General features: G+C 41.1%; 1 protein-coding gene across 2 annotated transcripts in view; it reads right to left on the bottom strand.

Moving 5' to 3' along the window:
* The window catches only part of ptpra (protein tyrosine phosphatase receptor type A), a 36,626-nt gene extending 20,522 nt beyond the window's left edge, over positions 1-16,104 (bottom strand). The window contains exons 1-3 of one of the 2 annotated variants that reach the window (XM_079242232.1): positions 15,734-16,104; positions 1,924-1,970; positions 53-134 (exon numbers count right to left, since the gene is read on the bottom strand). In XM_079242232.1, coding sequence (XP_079098358.1) covers positions 53-134; positions 1,924-1,944 — 103 coding nt within the window. In that variant the 5' untranslated portion in view covers positions 1,945-1,970; positions 15,734-16,104. Of the gene's footprint in view, positions 1-52; positions 135-1,159; positions 1,282-1,923; positions 1,971-15,733 lie in introns of those variants that run through there. The other variant, XM_079242231.1, reaches the window with a different exon arrangement.
* Between the last annotated feature and the right edge of the window lie 60 nt (positions 16,105-16,164).

Genomic DNA, 16,164 nt, shown 5'->3' on the forward strand with positions numbered 1-16,164 from the left:
CATTTGTCAGTGTGAATAACTTGAGGTAGAAACACTGGATGCAGGTTCTTACCTGTGACAGGGGCTTCAATCTGGGCCGAGACCCCCAGGGCTACACCAAGCAGCAGGAGCAGGGGACACACACCCATTCTGCCCTACGACAGGAAACAACAAAAAAGAAAAGTTAGTGAAATAAAATAAAATAAAATAAAATAAACAAAATAAAATAAAATAATAAAATAAAATAAAAACAAAATAAAATAAAATAGAATAAAATAAAATAAAATTAGAATAAAATATCAGTACAGCACAATTGAACAGCAGGGCGATTTACAGTGCTTTACACAGACGCTGAATGATTGAAAAATAAGCATAATTTAAAAAGAGAAACAAAAGAGAAAATAAAAAAGAACATTAGATAGAAACAATATTTGAAATATAATCAAGTTAAAAATGCATAAAATAGCATCAAATGTTATGACACTGGTGGTGTCTGTGGAAGATTTTTCTTATACATCGTATTAAAAGTTCGGTGGAACTTTGTTTTTTTTATTTTTATTCAAATATTAATTCAGGACATGTTTGGTTTTAACATGTGTATTGATTTCTAAAACCAGAAAAGCACTGGGAGAGTGCAGACCTGCAGACCTCCACCAAGCTGCCCATTTCCAGCCCACATTCTAATCCTACATTCATTTCATGTGGATCCACTGTTAGGCCTGTCATGTGATTAATTGTCTCACATTATTAAAATAGATGATAATATTATGATAAGTGATTATTGTTATCATTTTGAGACAATTTTGAACTAATCTAATGATAATGCCATAATAATGGAAGTCCACCCTTTCAAACATCAACATACTTTAATTTCTACAGAACATTTAGCTCGATGTGCGGACTAGTTTATGCTCATCCAGTCCCAGGTCTGCTAAAACACATCCGGATTTCTCCTGGGGTTCTGGCAACGTGGTGATCTGGTCTCTAAACACTTTCAGTCAGCAGTTACTTAGTGTATGGTCGGCTTATATAAGGGCACATGTTGAGCAGAAGAGTAAAATTGTCTTGGAGTTGTGTAACTGCTGTTTGTAACACGTATGTTCATCCAGGCAATTCATGCTGGCTGTGAAATGTTTGCAACATTTTTCAAAATGTCGCCTTTTTAGCATCGTCGCTTTACCGGCGATGCTGTCCGAGTGCACGCCATGTTGCGCTGTCCTGTTTGTTTTTAATCTGTCAGGTAAACACCCCGGTGATCGTGGACTGTTGGGAAGACGGAGTTAGCCTGTCTGTGGAGGTCTCTTTTTGCCGTTGAAGGTTGTGTTTTAAATGCAGATGCAAGCTTGTTGTATTGCTCTGTATAGAAAGTAAGAGAGAGAAGGACAAATACAAATGATTGCGGCCTGCAAACTTTTGCACGCATTTTTTTCTTCTCATGTAATTAATTGACTTATTGCGACATATCATCATAACAAATCCACAGTGTCTTGGCTGTATTGTGGTGCTTGTTTGCATGTTTATGTCTTAATTAGTTGTCTTGCAGTGATAAAAATTCCAGAGATTCTCTATTTTCCCCTGTTCTGGACGGTAGTATCCAGAATGTTGCCAGGATCCATATCTACCTTTGATATCTAGTAAAAACTGTTGGGAACTTCTCCTGGATTTTCTCACCATTATTCTGGATTTATATGCAAAGTTACTGTAAATGACCTCCTCTCGCAATGAGACAAAGTCTTTCAAAACATTCCTGGATCCACATGCTGATCCGGATCACTCCCAACATCTAAGTTAGACCACGACCCGTCAGTTAAAAAAAAACAAAAAAAAAACTTACAAACGGACATAAGCCGGCAAGAACACAAGCCTTCTTACTGTAGGAAATAAAACAAAATAAAATAAAATAAAATGATGACATGGAATGAAATTAAAAAGTCACAATTTCACCTGTAGAAGCGAAGTTGGCATCAGTCACTCATTCGCACAGCGTGGTCCTGGAAGGCAGGAGAAACAGGCATGAGATACACAAGGCGATCAGGAGACTTGCATTGTCTTCCTCTTCTTCACTGTATTATTTCTAAACCAAGTCCTGATCCTCAAATCATACATGCTTCCCTGAAACGTGCGTCACTCTGTTCACACATGAAGAAATATGAGCACCTCATCAGCAGCAATGCTTCGCCTCACTGGAACAGCAACACAATGAAAGGCTCACAAAATGTAAAATCCAGTTACATAATAAAATAATTATTCATTTAATTTATCAGCTATCAAAGTAGGAGCAGGACATACGATATCCATATCTGATCACATCCAGATTGTCGTTTGTGTGATAAAAACAAAATGTGTTTAATGTCCCTGACGCTGAACATTTATCACTGAGCAGGAAGGAAACAGAATTTGTGCCACTTTTAAATTCCTGCTGTAACAATGCATCTCTTCAGCTGCTCAGCCACTCATGTGTGGATGAGCAGGAGCTGGACAGACTTGAGGAGATCCTGGCAAAGGCCGGTGGTCAGTCAGACTAACTGTCCGGCGTTTGTATAATCCCACAGGCTAACTGAGCTGTGATAATCCCTGGACCCAATCCCATGGTCCTGACCCTGGCATAATTCAGCTTGTCTGCATTCGCTTACAGCGATACTTGAACTTAAAACAGCCAAAAACAGCGTGCTGCCACACGCAGACTGATGCTTTACATCACGGATTACTGCATGAGTGGGCAAACCGTGGAGTGGGTGCTAAAAGCGCTCCTAGTGTCAGTTGCCAATCTTCTGATGTTTCCAGCTAAGCTCATTCATGGTGCTACTTACAATTTGTTTTAAGTGCAGGACAGCTTTGCTCAGACTGCAGCCAGCTGTGGGGCAAGTTATGTAGTCAATGAGAGAGCTATTAACCTACTAATCTAATTGCTGCTCCATTTTTCTCTCCATCATCCATCTGCGCATCTTCTCAGTCAAAAATGTAACCCATTTAAATAAATTTTAAAAAATCCAACATTTCCGCAAAAATAAAACCCCTTTTTTTTATAGTTCATGGTTCAAATCCAAAAAGGTCATGTCATGTCAGATCAATCCAGAGTTTTGCCTTCAGGTTTTCTTTTTTTTTTATCCTCTGAACAGAGGCATCTGATATTAGAGGCATTGGGAAAGTTCCAGATAAAATGAATCACTAACAGCTCGATAAAACGAACATGTGGATGAAGATTTCAGTGTTTTATGAATACTTTGGTTTATAATTACACCACAGGGAGAGCTGGAGCTTGCATGGGATCAGATTTTTAGCACTTTAGCAGATTTTCAGTCAAACCTCCAACTTTTTCCTGTTCGTGTCTCGGATTCTTCACCTAAATTAATGCCAACTTCATTGTTTTTAACTGTTAGTTAAAAAAGGTTCTAATCTGCACACAGTCCAGAAATCCAAGCAGAGATGGTGGTAGTCAATTATCCAGTCCACTGGGTGGACTTGTGGTGTGCCTTGCTTCCTTGAACATCATCTATAGTTTGTGTCTACCTGACCGTGAGACCTTTGCGACATTATTTAATCAAAGTTTCCAGTCTGCAAATGTTCACTTTGTCCCTTTGCAGCAGATAAACAGCAGTCAACGTACATGTCGCCACACGGACACGATGATGGTGAGAAACCATTTTCCACATTTCCACAATGTATGTAGACTGATGACATGTTTTGGCTCAGCTGGACCAAAAGGTGGGATGCAGGAGACCATCAGTTAGTGTGTGTAAACACAAAAACAATCTAAATAAATCCATTACTCCTTCATATTGGGAATAAACTTCCTCTAGAAACATCCTTTTCAGCTCATCTTTTTCCATTTCCATACAACTGGTTTTAATAGGTTTTTGTCAACATACTTTAAATACTATAATCTTCCTGTAATATTTATTAATTTACTTTCTGACAAACATTTTACAGGTGAATCTGCTGTTTAACACTGGTTGATTTGCTGGTTTAACCAAGGAGAACTGAACTCTAGTCTGAAACTAAAAGTGCCAAACTAAAAAGCTTTCCTGACAAAGTACGTATCTGTCCCTGTAAACAAAACGGCATGAATAAATGATGATATTCCTTTCTCTCCCGTCTGGTCTTACAGAAACATCCCCATCTTTAGCCTAAAAATGGCTTCTTCTACCAACCTCCCGCTCACGGACTCAGCAGTTTATGCCGCCAGAATACATCCGATGTGATGGTGAAAGCTGACTGACGAGTATCGTCGTGAACAAGTTTTTCTTCCCACATTGACCTTTTCATAAGCAACTATGACTCATCATTTTCAGAGATCCAGAGAGACTTGATGATGTGTCACTGTGTGGACGTAAAAGGCATAAGCTAACCCTGCAGCTGAACTTTGCCTCACAGTTTCTGCGTAAACGTTGGAGGTTTTATGGAGAAATTGTGTAGCACCTTGAGTACAACTGCACAGATGCATTTTAACGTGTCCTGGCCTCCAAAGAGGCCGTTATCTTCCAGTGTGTGTGAACAAATGCATGAAATCTGATTTGTGAGTTGTTGGAAGGCATCTTTAATTCAACAGACCAGTGCTTCTATGTGTGCCGCTTTGAAGTGGCGCAGAAATGTAGAAATATTTTTGCAAATTCATTAAAAATGAACAACTGATATGACATCATGGCCATAAGTATCTAGAAGATTATGAAGCAATCCTTTGAGCTAATATGGCTACGAATCTTCTTGGGAATGATGCAACAAGTTTATGAACTGGGTTTGGGATCCTCTGACATCCCTCCTTGCAGATCCTCTCCGTTCAGTCAGGCTACATGGTGAACGCTGATGGACAGCCATCTTCAGGGCTTCTGATGGACCACTGAAGAACAGTAAGAGTTGTCTCTAAGCCATTCCTTTGTAATCTTTCCTGTGTGATTATGATAGAGGGCAAACCCCCAGCCCAGTCTGAGGTTCTGAGGATATCTCTGTAGTTTGCAGTAGGGCCGGGCGATATATCGAATATACTCGAGATATTGTGGCTAGTCCCCTGTGGGATATAGAAAATGTCTATATTTGTCATATTCGGGTATCCTGTTGTCTCGCAGTTGTTTTCAGCTGTGGGTGGGGTTTTCTCCCTCCTCCTCGCCTCTCTCCACCGCTTTGCACAGAGAGTTAAAGCAAACCTAGCTACGTACATAACGTGAGCTACAGGCTACATCAGGAGAAGCAGCGCGGAGCAGCTTTTCTAGCAGAGAACTCCGGTAGCAGTAGCAGTAGTAGTAGCAGTAGCAGCGCGAATTACAAAAAATGGAGGAGGAAGAATTTGTTCCGAGAAAAAATAGTACAAGATCCTTCATCTGGCGGTGGTTTGGATACCGGAGAGAAGATGTTGACCAAACAACTGTCATATGCAAAGTATGTCGCCACAAAATGTAGTAGTACCACAAATTTATTTCATCGTTGGAAAAGTCACCCCCTAGATCACGTATTTTCATATGTTGCACTTATTACATCATGCAAAGGCACTTTATTTTGTTTTAAAATTACATGTTTTTGCCACTGCTTTAACTGTTTTATAATAAATACGGTTTTGATCAATTTGCTTCGTTACAATTTCATCCTTTTAGCATGAATGTTTAAAATCAGCATATCTTAATGCAGTATGAACAATTGTGCTTTAATGGAGACACAAAATCATCTTACTGATGTGATTGTATGCACCAAAGCATTAATTGAAGGCTAAGGTAAGTATCGAGATATATATCGTATATCGTGACATGCCATAAAATATATCGGGATATGACTAAAAGGTCATATTGCCCAGCCCTAGTTTGCAGCATTAATCTTCTTCTCCTTTCAGCTAATAAATACCACCACAGCAAGATGCCGCCGCCACCACGCTGCATTGTTGTGATTGTATTGATGAAATGTGTCAGGTTTTCTCCTTACATATTACTTCTAATGCCATAAAGTTCCAGTCACAGTCTGGAAGTCCTTCATGTGTTTTCTGGTAAACTACGCCTGTTTTTTGTGCATCTTGCTCTGAGGAGAGGCTCCCATTGGGTCACTCTGCCATAAAACCTGGAAATGGCACACATATGTATAAAAGTGTCCCAGCAAAGGGTCTGAATACTTACGGCCATGTTATATTTGATTTTCTTTCTTTCATAAATGTAGAAAAATATCTGTAATTCTGGGGTTTTCTGTCAAAATGGGGTGCTGTGTGTACATTAGTAAGAAAAAATCATCTTACATTATTTTAGCAAAATGCTGCAAATTAACAAAGAGTGAAACATCTAATGGGGTCTGAATAGTTTCTGGAATCTAGAAATAACATAAACCAGTCCAGTGATTTTCCCAATTAATCTTCCAAGTGACATTAATCCTTAATAAGCTGATAAGGACTTTCAGTAGTGCCGTTCTGCTGCAGACCCGAGTGTGTGAACCTGATGTGGGACGTCAGCACCTCTGAGAAGTGTCGGCCCTCATAAATCTAGTAAAACTCTTTATTGTTTCCACGAACAAGATAAATACAACATGTTTGCCAGGAGCACCAGATTTTCCCTGACAGACGAACGCATCAGTCCATCAGATGACGGGTTCATCACCTGCAACAGTAAAACTTAATGAACACTAGTCTCCATCAGCAGCAACTTTACTGATTTTTCTTCTTTAAAACTGTCTTTTCTGTCAGTTATATTTAATGTAAAATTGTTATTTGAATCCATTTGATTGGACGTTGGTTATTCATATCGCCAACAAAGTGATCAGTGCATCCTCAGTTGTTACTTATTAATCTATTTATATTTACCTTAAACAACCATCTCTGCTCAAAACGTTTACATCTTCTAAAATGACAACTCCAACCAATGTATGTTTGTTAATGAAAATCTTTTTCATTTAATTAATAAAAAAAAAAAAAACCAAACAAAAAAAAAAAAAAAACTTGATTCTTGTCTAATTTCTTTCTACTTCAGTTTTCTGCTTTGTTTTCAATTCAACCACATACAAGAGAAGCAGATATCTCCCAGCTATTCCCTGCAGAGGAATCGTGTACAAATCCGTCTAATGGTGAATGAATGTACTGAAGAAAGAGTCCTGCAGATCACACTCTCCTGACTTTGGGTTTGTGTTGTGCAGCCATGTGAGTATTTCTCAGACAAGGCGGTGCACTTAGAGCCAGTCTGTTTCAGAAATCACTGCTGGGACTGAGCCATCCCATGACATAAGTGCAAAACTGCCGCAGCTTTCCAAAGACTATGACATGCAACACTTAAAAAAATTTTTAAAAAAAGAAATGCAGTTTAACTAATGGAAGTAAGAAGCACACATTACAGAGACATGACAGGGACAGGCTTTTGCTTTTTGATGGAAGTGAAAAATATGACTGACTTCCAGAAGCACATTTAGTTGTATGATAATACCAGCATAAACACCAAAGTCAGCTGCAGTAGCTTAGTAAAATGCTGGCTGGCTGGCTTTTTTTGGACCTGGTTGCTTGATATGTTCTTTTGATTTCCTGATAAAAAAAAGATTTTCTGGTCAACATAAACAGACCGGGATGCCAAAGAGCCATTAGCCTGTCAGTTTTCTGCCTGACCAGCCAAAAGCGCTGACGGAACAATCACTCAGATTTATCCGATTGTGCAAAGTCAAATTCACCCATAAGCCCCAAGATGGTTCGTAATGTGCAAACAACACAACCGCATTAATACACAGACTCTGTGCAGATGTTCCTGACTGCGACGCAAAGCTTTAAAAAGTTTGCAGATAAGTTATGGCTGAGCTGAGCGAACAGTCTGCTGCACCAGCCTCACTCAGTCCAACTGATGGATTAATAATAGAAAAAAAGTGAAATGTTGTTTAATAAACTTACATTTTTATAAAACAGGTGCTTTCAGTTTTCATAATATTGCAGTTTACATATATAAATAAATACATATGTGAATGTGTGTGTGAGAAAAAGAGAGAGAGAGATTTACATTAAATATAAAAACATACTTCATTTCACATTACAAACCACAGACCTGTACAGCCTAACAAGTCTTAAGGTTTCTAAAGGAAGTACCTTACGTCAATGTCCAATAAATACTTCAGGAAAATAAAATTAAATTAAATAAAATTAAATAAAATGAAATGAAATAAAATAAAGAGAAAAGAGGAGATAGAACTTGTCCTACTAGACTTTCACCGTATTTTTAAATGTAGTCATTGACTTCCAGCATGAATGGAAATGATGCGACTTTAATAACTTCCAGGTCATTTCCTGGACTGTGGAAATACCAGGACACATCTGCACTAAAAGCAGCAGACATCAGCGCTGGATTATGGAGGGGTGGAGACTAAGAAACGAGTCTAGACAGCCATGAAGCGGGACGAAGTGCTTTCCTGCTTCCCCACACCTGGAGCAACATCCTACACCAGCAACGGGCTGCCCAGACTGACAGGTTGACCACACCCACATGAACATCAGCTGACATTTACGTCACTTTTCTACCAACTGACACCTCTGATGAAAACGGAGGGTTACGTTGAACCATGACGGCTGTGTGTGACACACATGTCTGATAAAGAAAAAACTGAACTTGTTCGGTTGATATCGACCTTTTGTTGCCAGACATCATCTTAGAAACTACTGATAGAACAATGTAGTGCTGCATAATGTTTGGAAAAATACATTATTATTGTTGAATATCACAGTAAAACAATACGACCTGTAACACAGAGGAAAAAATTTCGCTTCACGCTCAAAAACGCAACGTCACTGATTCAGCAAAGAAACACAAGAAGATTAAAAGAGAGAAAGAGACCAAACAAGAGTCATGTAAGATGGTCTTCTGCTGGCTGGAGAGAGCTAACAGGTCAGCTAGGATGCCGGATGGATGCTGGGTTAGCTGTCGATGGGGGGGGGGTGACGGGGAAAATGGCAAAAGTTCTGCAGTGTGTTGTGAAGTAGAGCACACCTACATTATTACATGTTTAAATCTTTTGGAGATATTGGTTACTGAAGACTAGGGCTGCAACTAACAATTATTTTATAGTCGACTAATCTGTAAATAATCGAATAGTCACGATTATTTCTGTCCCGCCCACCATCTGTGCTTCCAGTTGACGCAGATCTTTTTACAGCCTCCATTATGTTTTACCCCACTCTCTTCACCTGCATCATATGAATGTCCCCCTGATTCCCAGTCAGTCACAACATGATATCCTTTAGGAAGTTAAAAGAATGACTCCTGAACCAGTTGAATATTAGATTTAAGCTTAACAAACCTTAAAAATACAGCTCAATACAGAATTTGCCTCAAAAGGAAAGCAAAAAATAGATATATTTTAACGTCTTAATTTTTGTAGAATTGCATTGAAATGATTATTTACATCTTGAAAAAGCCTTTTTTTTGTAGGTAAACAAGGGCCAGAATCCTTTAAAACACTCCTGAATCCAAACGGTGATCCGGATCACCACCAAAATTAAATCACTTCTTCCTTTTCACATTTCCAACAATTCCTGCAAATTTCATGAAAATCTATCCATAACTTTTTTTTTGTTATCTTGAACACAAACAGATAAACGCCGGTAAACACATAATTACTAAGTGTAAAGTCTCACATGGAGGCTCTGAAACTTACAGCAACATCTTCAGCACAATGAGATGAGATAAAGCGACTTTAGCAAGCAGACTTCTGCATCTGTTCAGAAGTATCAAGTTGTTTCCAAACGTTGTGTTTGTTAGAAACTGTGGTTCGACATGTTTGTAGAATCTAGCATAATGGCATCCTCATGTTGCCTTCATGTTGTTGTACTTACTGGTTTGTTCACCAGGAGGTACTGGGAGTTGCTGCACTGGTTCCACTGGTGTACCCAGAACAGCGATGGCAAACAGCCTGCAGGATGAAAGATGCTTCGCCAAGTTTAACTAAAAAACAAAAACTGTTCATTCTGTGCAAAAACAGCATCATAGTTCTAAGGTTGAGCTTTTTTATGTCTTCCAGAAAAGCCTCACAGTTTTATTTTTGTTCTTTATTAAAAACCAGTTTTAACCGACTACACGCAGATCCGCCATTCAGCTAAAAGGAGCTGAGTCTCAGAGCACATATTTGCACCTGAATGCACATAATCTGCAGCCAAGTGTTAGGATTTTTAGTGCTGAAAGGTTTTATTTATCATTAACAGTTCAGTTGTGCAAATTGCCAACCAATGTCAAACTGATGGGCCATAATCCAACAAATATGAAGGCACCGTTGTGTGAAACATGTCACAGCTAGCGGCACTGAACTCTGACCTTTATGTGCTCAGCTAATTAACGGAGATGCTCCGCTACCTCACCGTCGGCTGGGAAAAGAACACTTATAGGCAGAATACAAAGGATGCCCGATTACATCTCCATGACAACCAAAAGGCCAGGACATAAGACCAGCTCAAGATGGTTATTTAAAACGGTGAGTCACTGCTGGAGTCTGCAGATTTCAGAGATGCTTTGGTATTTCTCAGAGACCTGAGGTGGAAGAACCGTCTTTTCTGTTCTAACAAGACTTTATGAATAGCTTAGGATGGATTTAGCAGTGATATTTGAGGGGATTAAAGTACTAAAGCATTAGAAAAGAAGTTTATGTCACCCCTGATCATGAATGAATTGACTGTATGCTATTTATACGAGATTTGGCAGAAACCCAAAGACAACGTAGCCAAAGATTACTACACCTACTACTAAAGCAGCAAAGACCTCCATGTTTGATAACAGTCCCAGAAGGAAAGAGATGGAAACGTTCGGGAAAACGGAAAAAGGGACAACTGTCAGCGAGCGAGTGACCTTACAGACCACAGACTTTACTAATAGGACACCACTAGTTGTGCATTCAAAGGGACTCTATCATTCATGCAGAGAAATATTTTTCTCTGGCTTTCTAACGCGGCATCCTGCTTCACGAGTTGCTGCAGCGCTGGATAATGCTTGTCTGTCTGTCTCCATTCATGGCATATTAATACTGTTTCTATGTCTTCAGAAGGAGGGGGTCCGGGGCAACGGGAAGACTGTGAATGCTTCTCTTCATGGGAGGCTGAAGTAGGTCTAACTCGGGGCTGTTAGGACTCTTGCTCTGAAACAAACCACAGATTATACATCCCCAGTGCCACATACAACAGCCACAATCCTCTGGACTTCCTTTTCTGAGGAATACTACTCCCTGCTGGTGTGGTTTCTCTTCCTGTTGGCTTCATTCATGAGCTGGCGTGTTGAACAGATGAACAGAAGTATGGGATTATTGCTTTGGCTAATCACAAGGGGAAGAGTGACCGCTGTGTCTCTTATTAAGCCTGTAATGATGAATTGGGTCCATCAGACTGTGGGGATCAAGAAAATCCACTTGTTTCAAAGGTTGAAAGTGGTGAGGCGGTGAAGCTTTACTGTGTCTGCTGCGTTGTGGGGTTTCTCACAGAGGATGCCAGGGGCCTCTCAAGCTTTCCCACATTGGACACAGAGAGGATCTAGAGGCGCAAAGCATGGCTTCCCCACAAAAGCCACTGTGACCTTCAAGTGTAGTGTGGGGCCAAACGGACAGCTCAAGAACCACAATGAGCCGCGATTCACTATCACTACTGCCCTTTGAAATTCAAGCACCAGAACCGATTTCTAGATGCAGCGTGCAGCGAAGGCCGGACATCAGACCTCAGTACATCTCTGGCAACAAACTAAATGTGTGAGATGCATTAAGTATCAAAACCCACAAAGACCTGAAATTTGGCACCAAAAGCCAACTTCAGATTCTTCTTCTTCTGGGCTTCTTCTCTAAGGAGACAGATCCCGACAAGTTTAAGAGGTCTTTTTTTTATTCTTGGTGTTCATCATTCTGTGCTAAAAAACAAAACAAAACAAAGGATTAAAAAGAAAGATCTTTTCCTTTAGATGCATCTCAGTGTGGACAAGGATGTTTCTGAATCAAATCTCAACTTTGATCCAATACGCCACCCTGAGCATGTACATGGCGAGAGGGGGAAGGAAAAAACTCCCCTTTAACAGGAATGAAAAACCACCAGCAGATCCCCAGGAGGACGGCCATCTCCCACTGGGAAAGTAGAAGTAGCCAAAAAGTCCCACAGGAGGAAAAAAGCCGTGTGCTCGGCTGCGACACTGCCATAAGCGTTGGACAGTATATCAATATCAATATATTCTTAGGTACTATCACAGTTAACCTGATACGCCAGGTGAGTTTTCGCAGAGAGGGGAAGATTCTTCTGAAAGAAAAAAAAATGAATAAAAACACTTGTAGGTGACTGAAAACCTTCATGGAGCCAAACCAGTGAAACTTTAGTAAGACCACACTCTGATGTCTTTCCTTATAGTGGAAAGTTACGAGCAGGTCAACGTTTTCAAAGCGTTGTGTGTTAGCCAGTTATTAAGCCGAATGCAACACAATGCCACCATGTCCCTAACCAGCCGTGTCCTCGTCAGCCGTCCGGCGGCTCCTTGTTCATCCCGCCGCTCATTGAGCAGACCGAGTTCGTAGATGGACGTTACCTTTATTTTATGGAATTATCTTACACTAAACTCAGAGTACACCTCTGTTGTGATCATTATGTGTCACAAAGACAGTCTCCCACTGTAACTGCAGCCATCCCGGGAAAAGAGAAGCTGACTTACTGATGAGCTGATTACATTTGTTAACTACCTTGCCATATTTCTCATATTTTTTTCCCTTCTTAATAACAACAGAGAGGCTCGAGGGATTTAAAAAATATCTGAAAGTTTCCTAATTTAGCTGGTGACAGAATGACCCAATGAGCATTCCTCCGGTGGAAGCTTGTGTAATGATGTGGTGTGTGTGTGTGCATTAAGGGATGGGTGGGGAGCTGAATTATTGTGTGGGGAAGCCTGAATGCATCTGTTATAAAAGTGCAACAAATAAACCACTATTTATCACAAACTGAAACTGCTGCAGGCGAAGAAAAGTTGCAGTCAGCAGCAGTCCTAAACGTCTGTGTATAAACTACGTACAGCTAACAGGGTGCCAGGCATGATGAGACTCACTCGAGTCCGAGTGAATCTCCTAAGAATTCAGTCTTTACACAAGATAAATCTGTAAATAAATTAAGTAATTAATTAATTAATAATTAATATACAGCGCTAAAAGTAGCAGGAGTTGGTTTCTTGGCGTACTTTTTTAGTTTTGTGGCACATATTTGGATTTGGTAACAACAGGAACCCAAAGTGACAGAACTGATATCAGAGGACGCCGTCCCACCGCGCTCATCTCCTCCTCTTCCTCTGAAAGATAAGAAACCCATCAACAAGATCATCAAATCATCTGATGTCTGATGTGTCGACAGAGCTCCAAAACCTCAGCTTCAAGGAAAGCACTGAAAAACTTGTCAAGCTCACTTATTTCCTCGTGACTGGACCTGCTGGCTGACTGATGCCAAGGTCAAACATAAATATTTATAACCGTAACTCTTAAAAGTTTTCAAACCCAACCCCAGTTGGCCTTGACTGAGAAGGCATTGTTTAGGGGAGTAAATCAGTGTTTTTCCACGGGTGGACTTGCTTCACCCTAACCAACACAAGAAAAGTAAAATAATCCTATTAAACATGAGCTGCGGACACATTAACAGGCATACTGCATAACAATGAAATGATTTCAGTTGCTCTAATTATGCCAAAAAGATAAGTCTTATAAACAAGCTGGATGTGCCAAACTCAGCTGGCTGACAAAGAGCCACTGTCCCTGCAGTTTTTGGCAAAAAAAAAGAAGCAAATAATGCCACTCTATGCTAAACACATAAACAGGGATGTGGCAGCGAGATTTGACTGATATGAACCAACATTAAGCTTGTAGGATAGAAATAAACTCCTTGCATAACTGAAAGACTTACTGGAAATAAAAAAAAAAAAGAAATCACATATTGAAATCCTCCAACAAACACACGTGTGCTGTTATCCAGGCTTTAGCCTCGTGCATCCCCACCTCAGCTATGATTCACTCCATCTGAAGAGGACGGAAATGTTGTGGATCTACACGAGTAAAAGAGCTGAATGAATGGCTCAAGTCCTTCTGTGAGTCATAAAATTTGATTTGATTCATGAATTAGAAGGAGTTACACAGGTTCATTTCCTGCGTTGTAAAATAAATTCCGCCAAGGTTGACTGACATAAAACATGAAGCAGCAATCAGGCCCCGTAATGCTTCATAATCCTGCAAATGCAGCAGTGTTTATGCTGTCACAGGCTGAATTACAGTGCTCTTCCACAGTAACAACACACACAGGCCTGACAGGTGGAAACAAAAATATACCTCCAACCCCACCTAACCAGACAACTCATAATATTGTGTCAGAGGGCTGAAATTGTGAAATTTCATAACAGCGAGGTAATCCACCCATCAAAACTTCACGCAAACTTCCCACACGCCAATTTCAAGCTACATTTATCATTATTTTTAGAAACTAGGCCAAACATGAAAAGTGTGGTGTGAAGACTCAAACTCCTCGTCTAAAACCCTTTTTTTTTTAACATCCCGAGTAAAAAAAACATCTCTTTTCTTAAAATAGCTTGTAAAAGATATGTAGGAAGATGACAACAGCTCTGCTTTCCTCTGCAGATGCACACGTCTTTTTAATTCTTTTATCCCTCTTTTACAGTCCAACTTTGATGAAACGCTGCTGTTTGACAATCAAAGATGGTGCAACAGCTTTTTTTTTTTTTTGGGAACAAGATGAACGTGTTCAGGCCTGACGAGCAGGGTTCATGACAGGCCTGAGAGAAGAGGAGGAACCGTGAGTTTTGCATGGATGGTACAAACATGACATGATGAGCTGAGCGTGTGTGATGTGGGGAAACACACGGCGTATCTGTGCTGCAGCTCTATGAATCAAACCAGATGTTAGAAACAGAGCCGCGACGCACAGCAAAGGTTTTTACAGATGTGCCAATCCAGGCTCTGCAAGCCTGATGATGCTTCACTCGGCTCTGGAAAAGAAGTCTTCAAGCTGCAGCGATCTGGTGCTGCTGGTTTCCATAACTTCCATGTAACTGCCCCAGTTTCATGACTACAAAATAAGCCTTTTAATGGGACCTAAACCTCCTGAGATGTGAGGATGATCTATTTAAAAAGGAGGTAAATAAAAAATAATTCTTGGGTACCAATCTTCACTAAAAAACAGGTGAATATTAATCAAGAAAAACTTCAGTGGAGCTTGTGAGGCTTCACTGCAGCACAAAGCAGCCGCTGTGGTTTGACAGAGGATCCATGTTAATGTTAGGGCGACCTAATTCCTGTTGTGGGTCTCGTGGAGCCCCCCTTCTCCTCCACCCACGAACCCAGCCAGCCCCCCCTCCCTCTCTGAGCGTGTAAACACAAAGCATTGATCAATACAGTGTAGTTTCCAGTGAGGCAGCCCAGAGACCCCCTCTTTGTTCCAGTGCCAGCGCAACAGCATCCGCGTTGGCACACCGAGCCCAGTTCTGACCCCCTGCGTGTTGTCTCATCTTTTACCCCCCCCCCCCCCCATCTTTTCTCCTCTTTTTCTTTTTTCCCTGAGAGCAAAAATGTCCCTCCCTGCCTCCGAGCTACTTCTACAATGTTCAGCAAGGAATCACAAGTAAAAAAAACTCCTTGAATGTTCCCACTTCATGTCCACGGGGATAAAAGCATCATGTAAGCAGCCAGATGGGGAGGGTGTGTGTGTGTGTGTGTGTGTGTGTGTGGTGATACAATGTTACAGCAAGAGGAAACACGCTTGTTCACAGCGACATTGTAACAAGTGGGATTTGGGTTTTTGCGCAACAGAAACATGAAAACTCACCAGAAAGTCCTGCAGCGGCCGGTGGGAGCCCCTGGAGGGGGGCAGGAGGAGAACCAAGGCCCGCTGGGAATCTGTCCGCTCCTCTTCCACGTTTTTCAGCCCCGGCCCCTGTCTCCACACCCCAAGAACCGAGAGCGAGAGCGGGGTGGGGGGCTCTGGGTGAAGGCAGAGGAGGGAAGCACGACCTGGGACACACAGCCAACACTTCGCAGTCACTTTTCCTGCTAAATCCACACCAAGAAGGCCCCCCTCCGCAAATCCACAGTGATTTCCACGCGAGTGTCGTCTCGTCGGAAGGTTGTTTCTCTGTCTCGCTGGACGGTAAATCCCGCAGTTTATCCGCTGTATCCGGGCGCGTCGGCCGACTATTCTAGTCCGCCATGTTGTGTGTCTGTCTGCATAGGAAGAATGGGAAGCGAGCAGAAAATTCC

Source organism: Telmatherina bonti (genome assembly GCF_933228915.1).
Source record: "Telmatherina bonti genome assembly, chromosome: 6".
In the NCBI taxonomy this organism is placed as follows: domain Eukaryota; kingdom Metazoa; phylum Chordata; class Actinopteri; order Atheriniformes; family Telmatherinidae; genus Telmatherina; species Telmatherina bonti.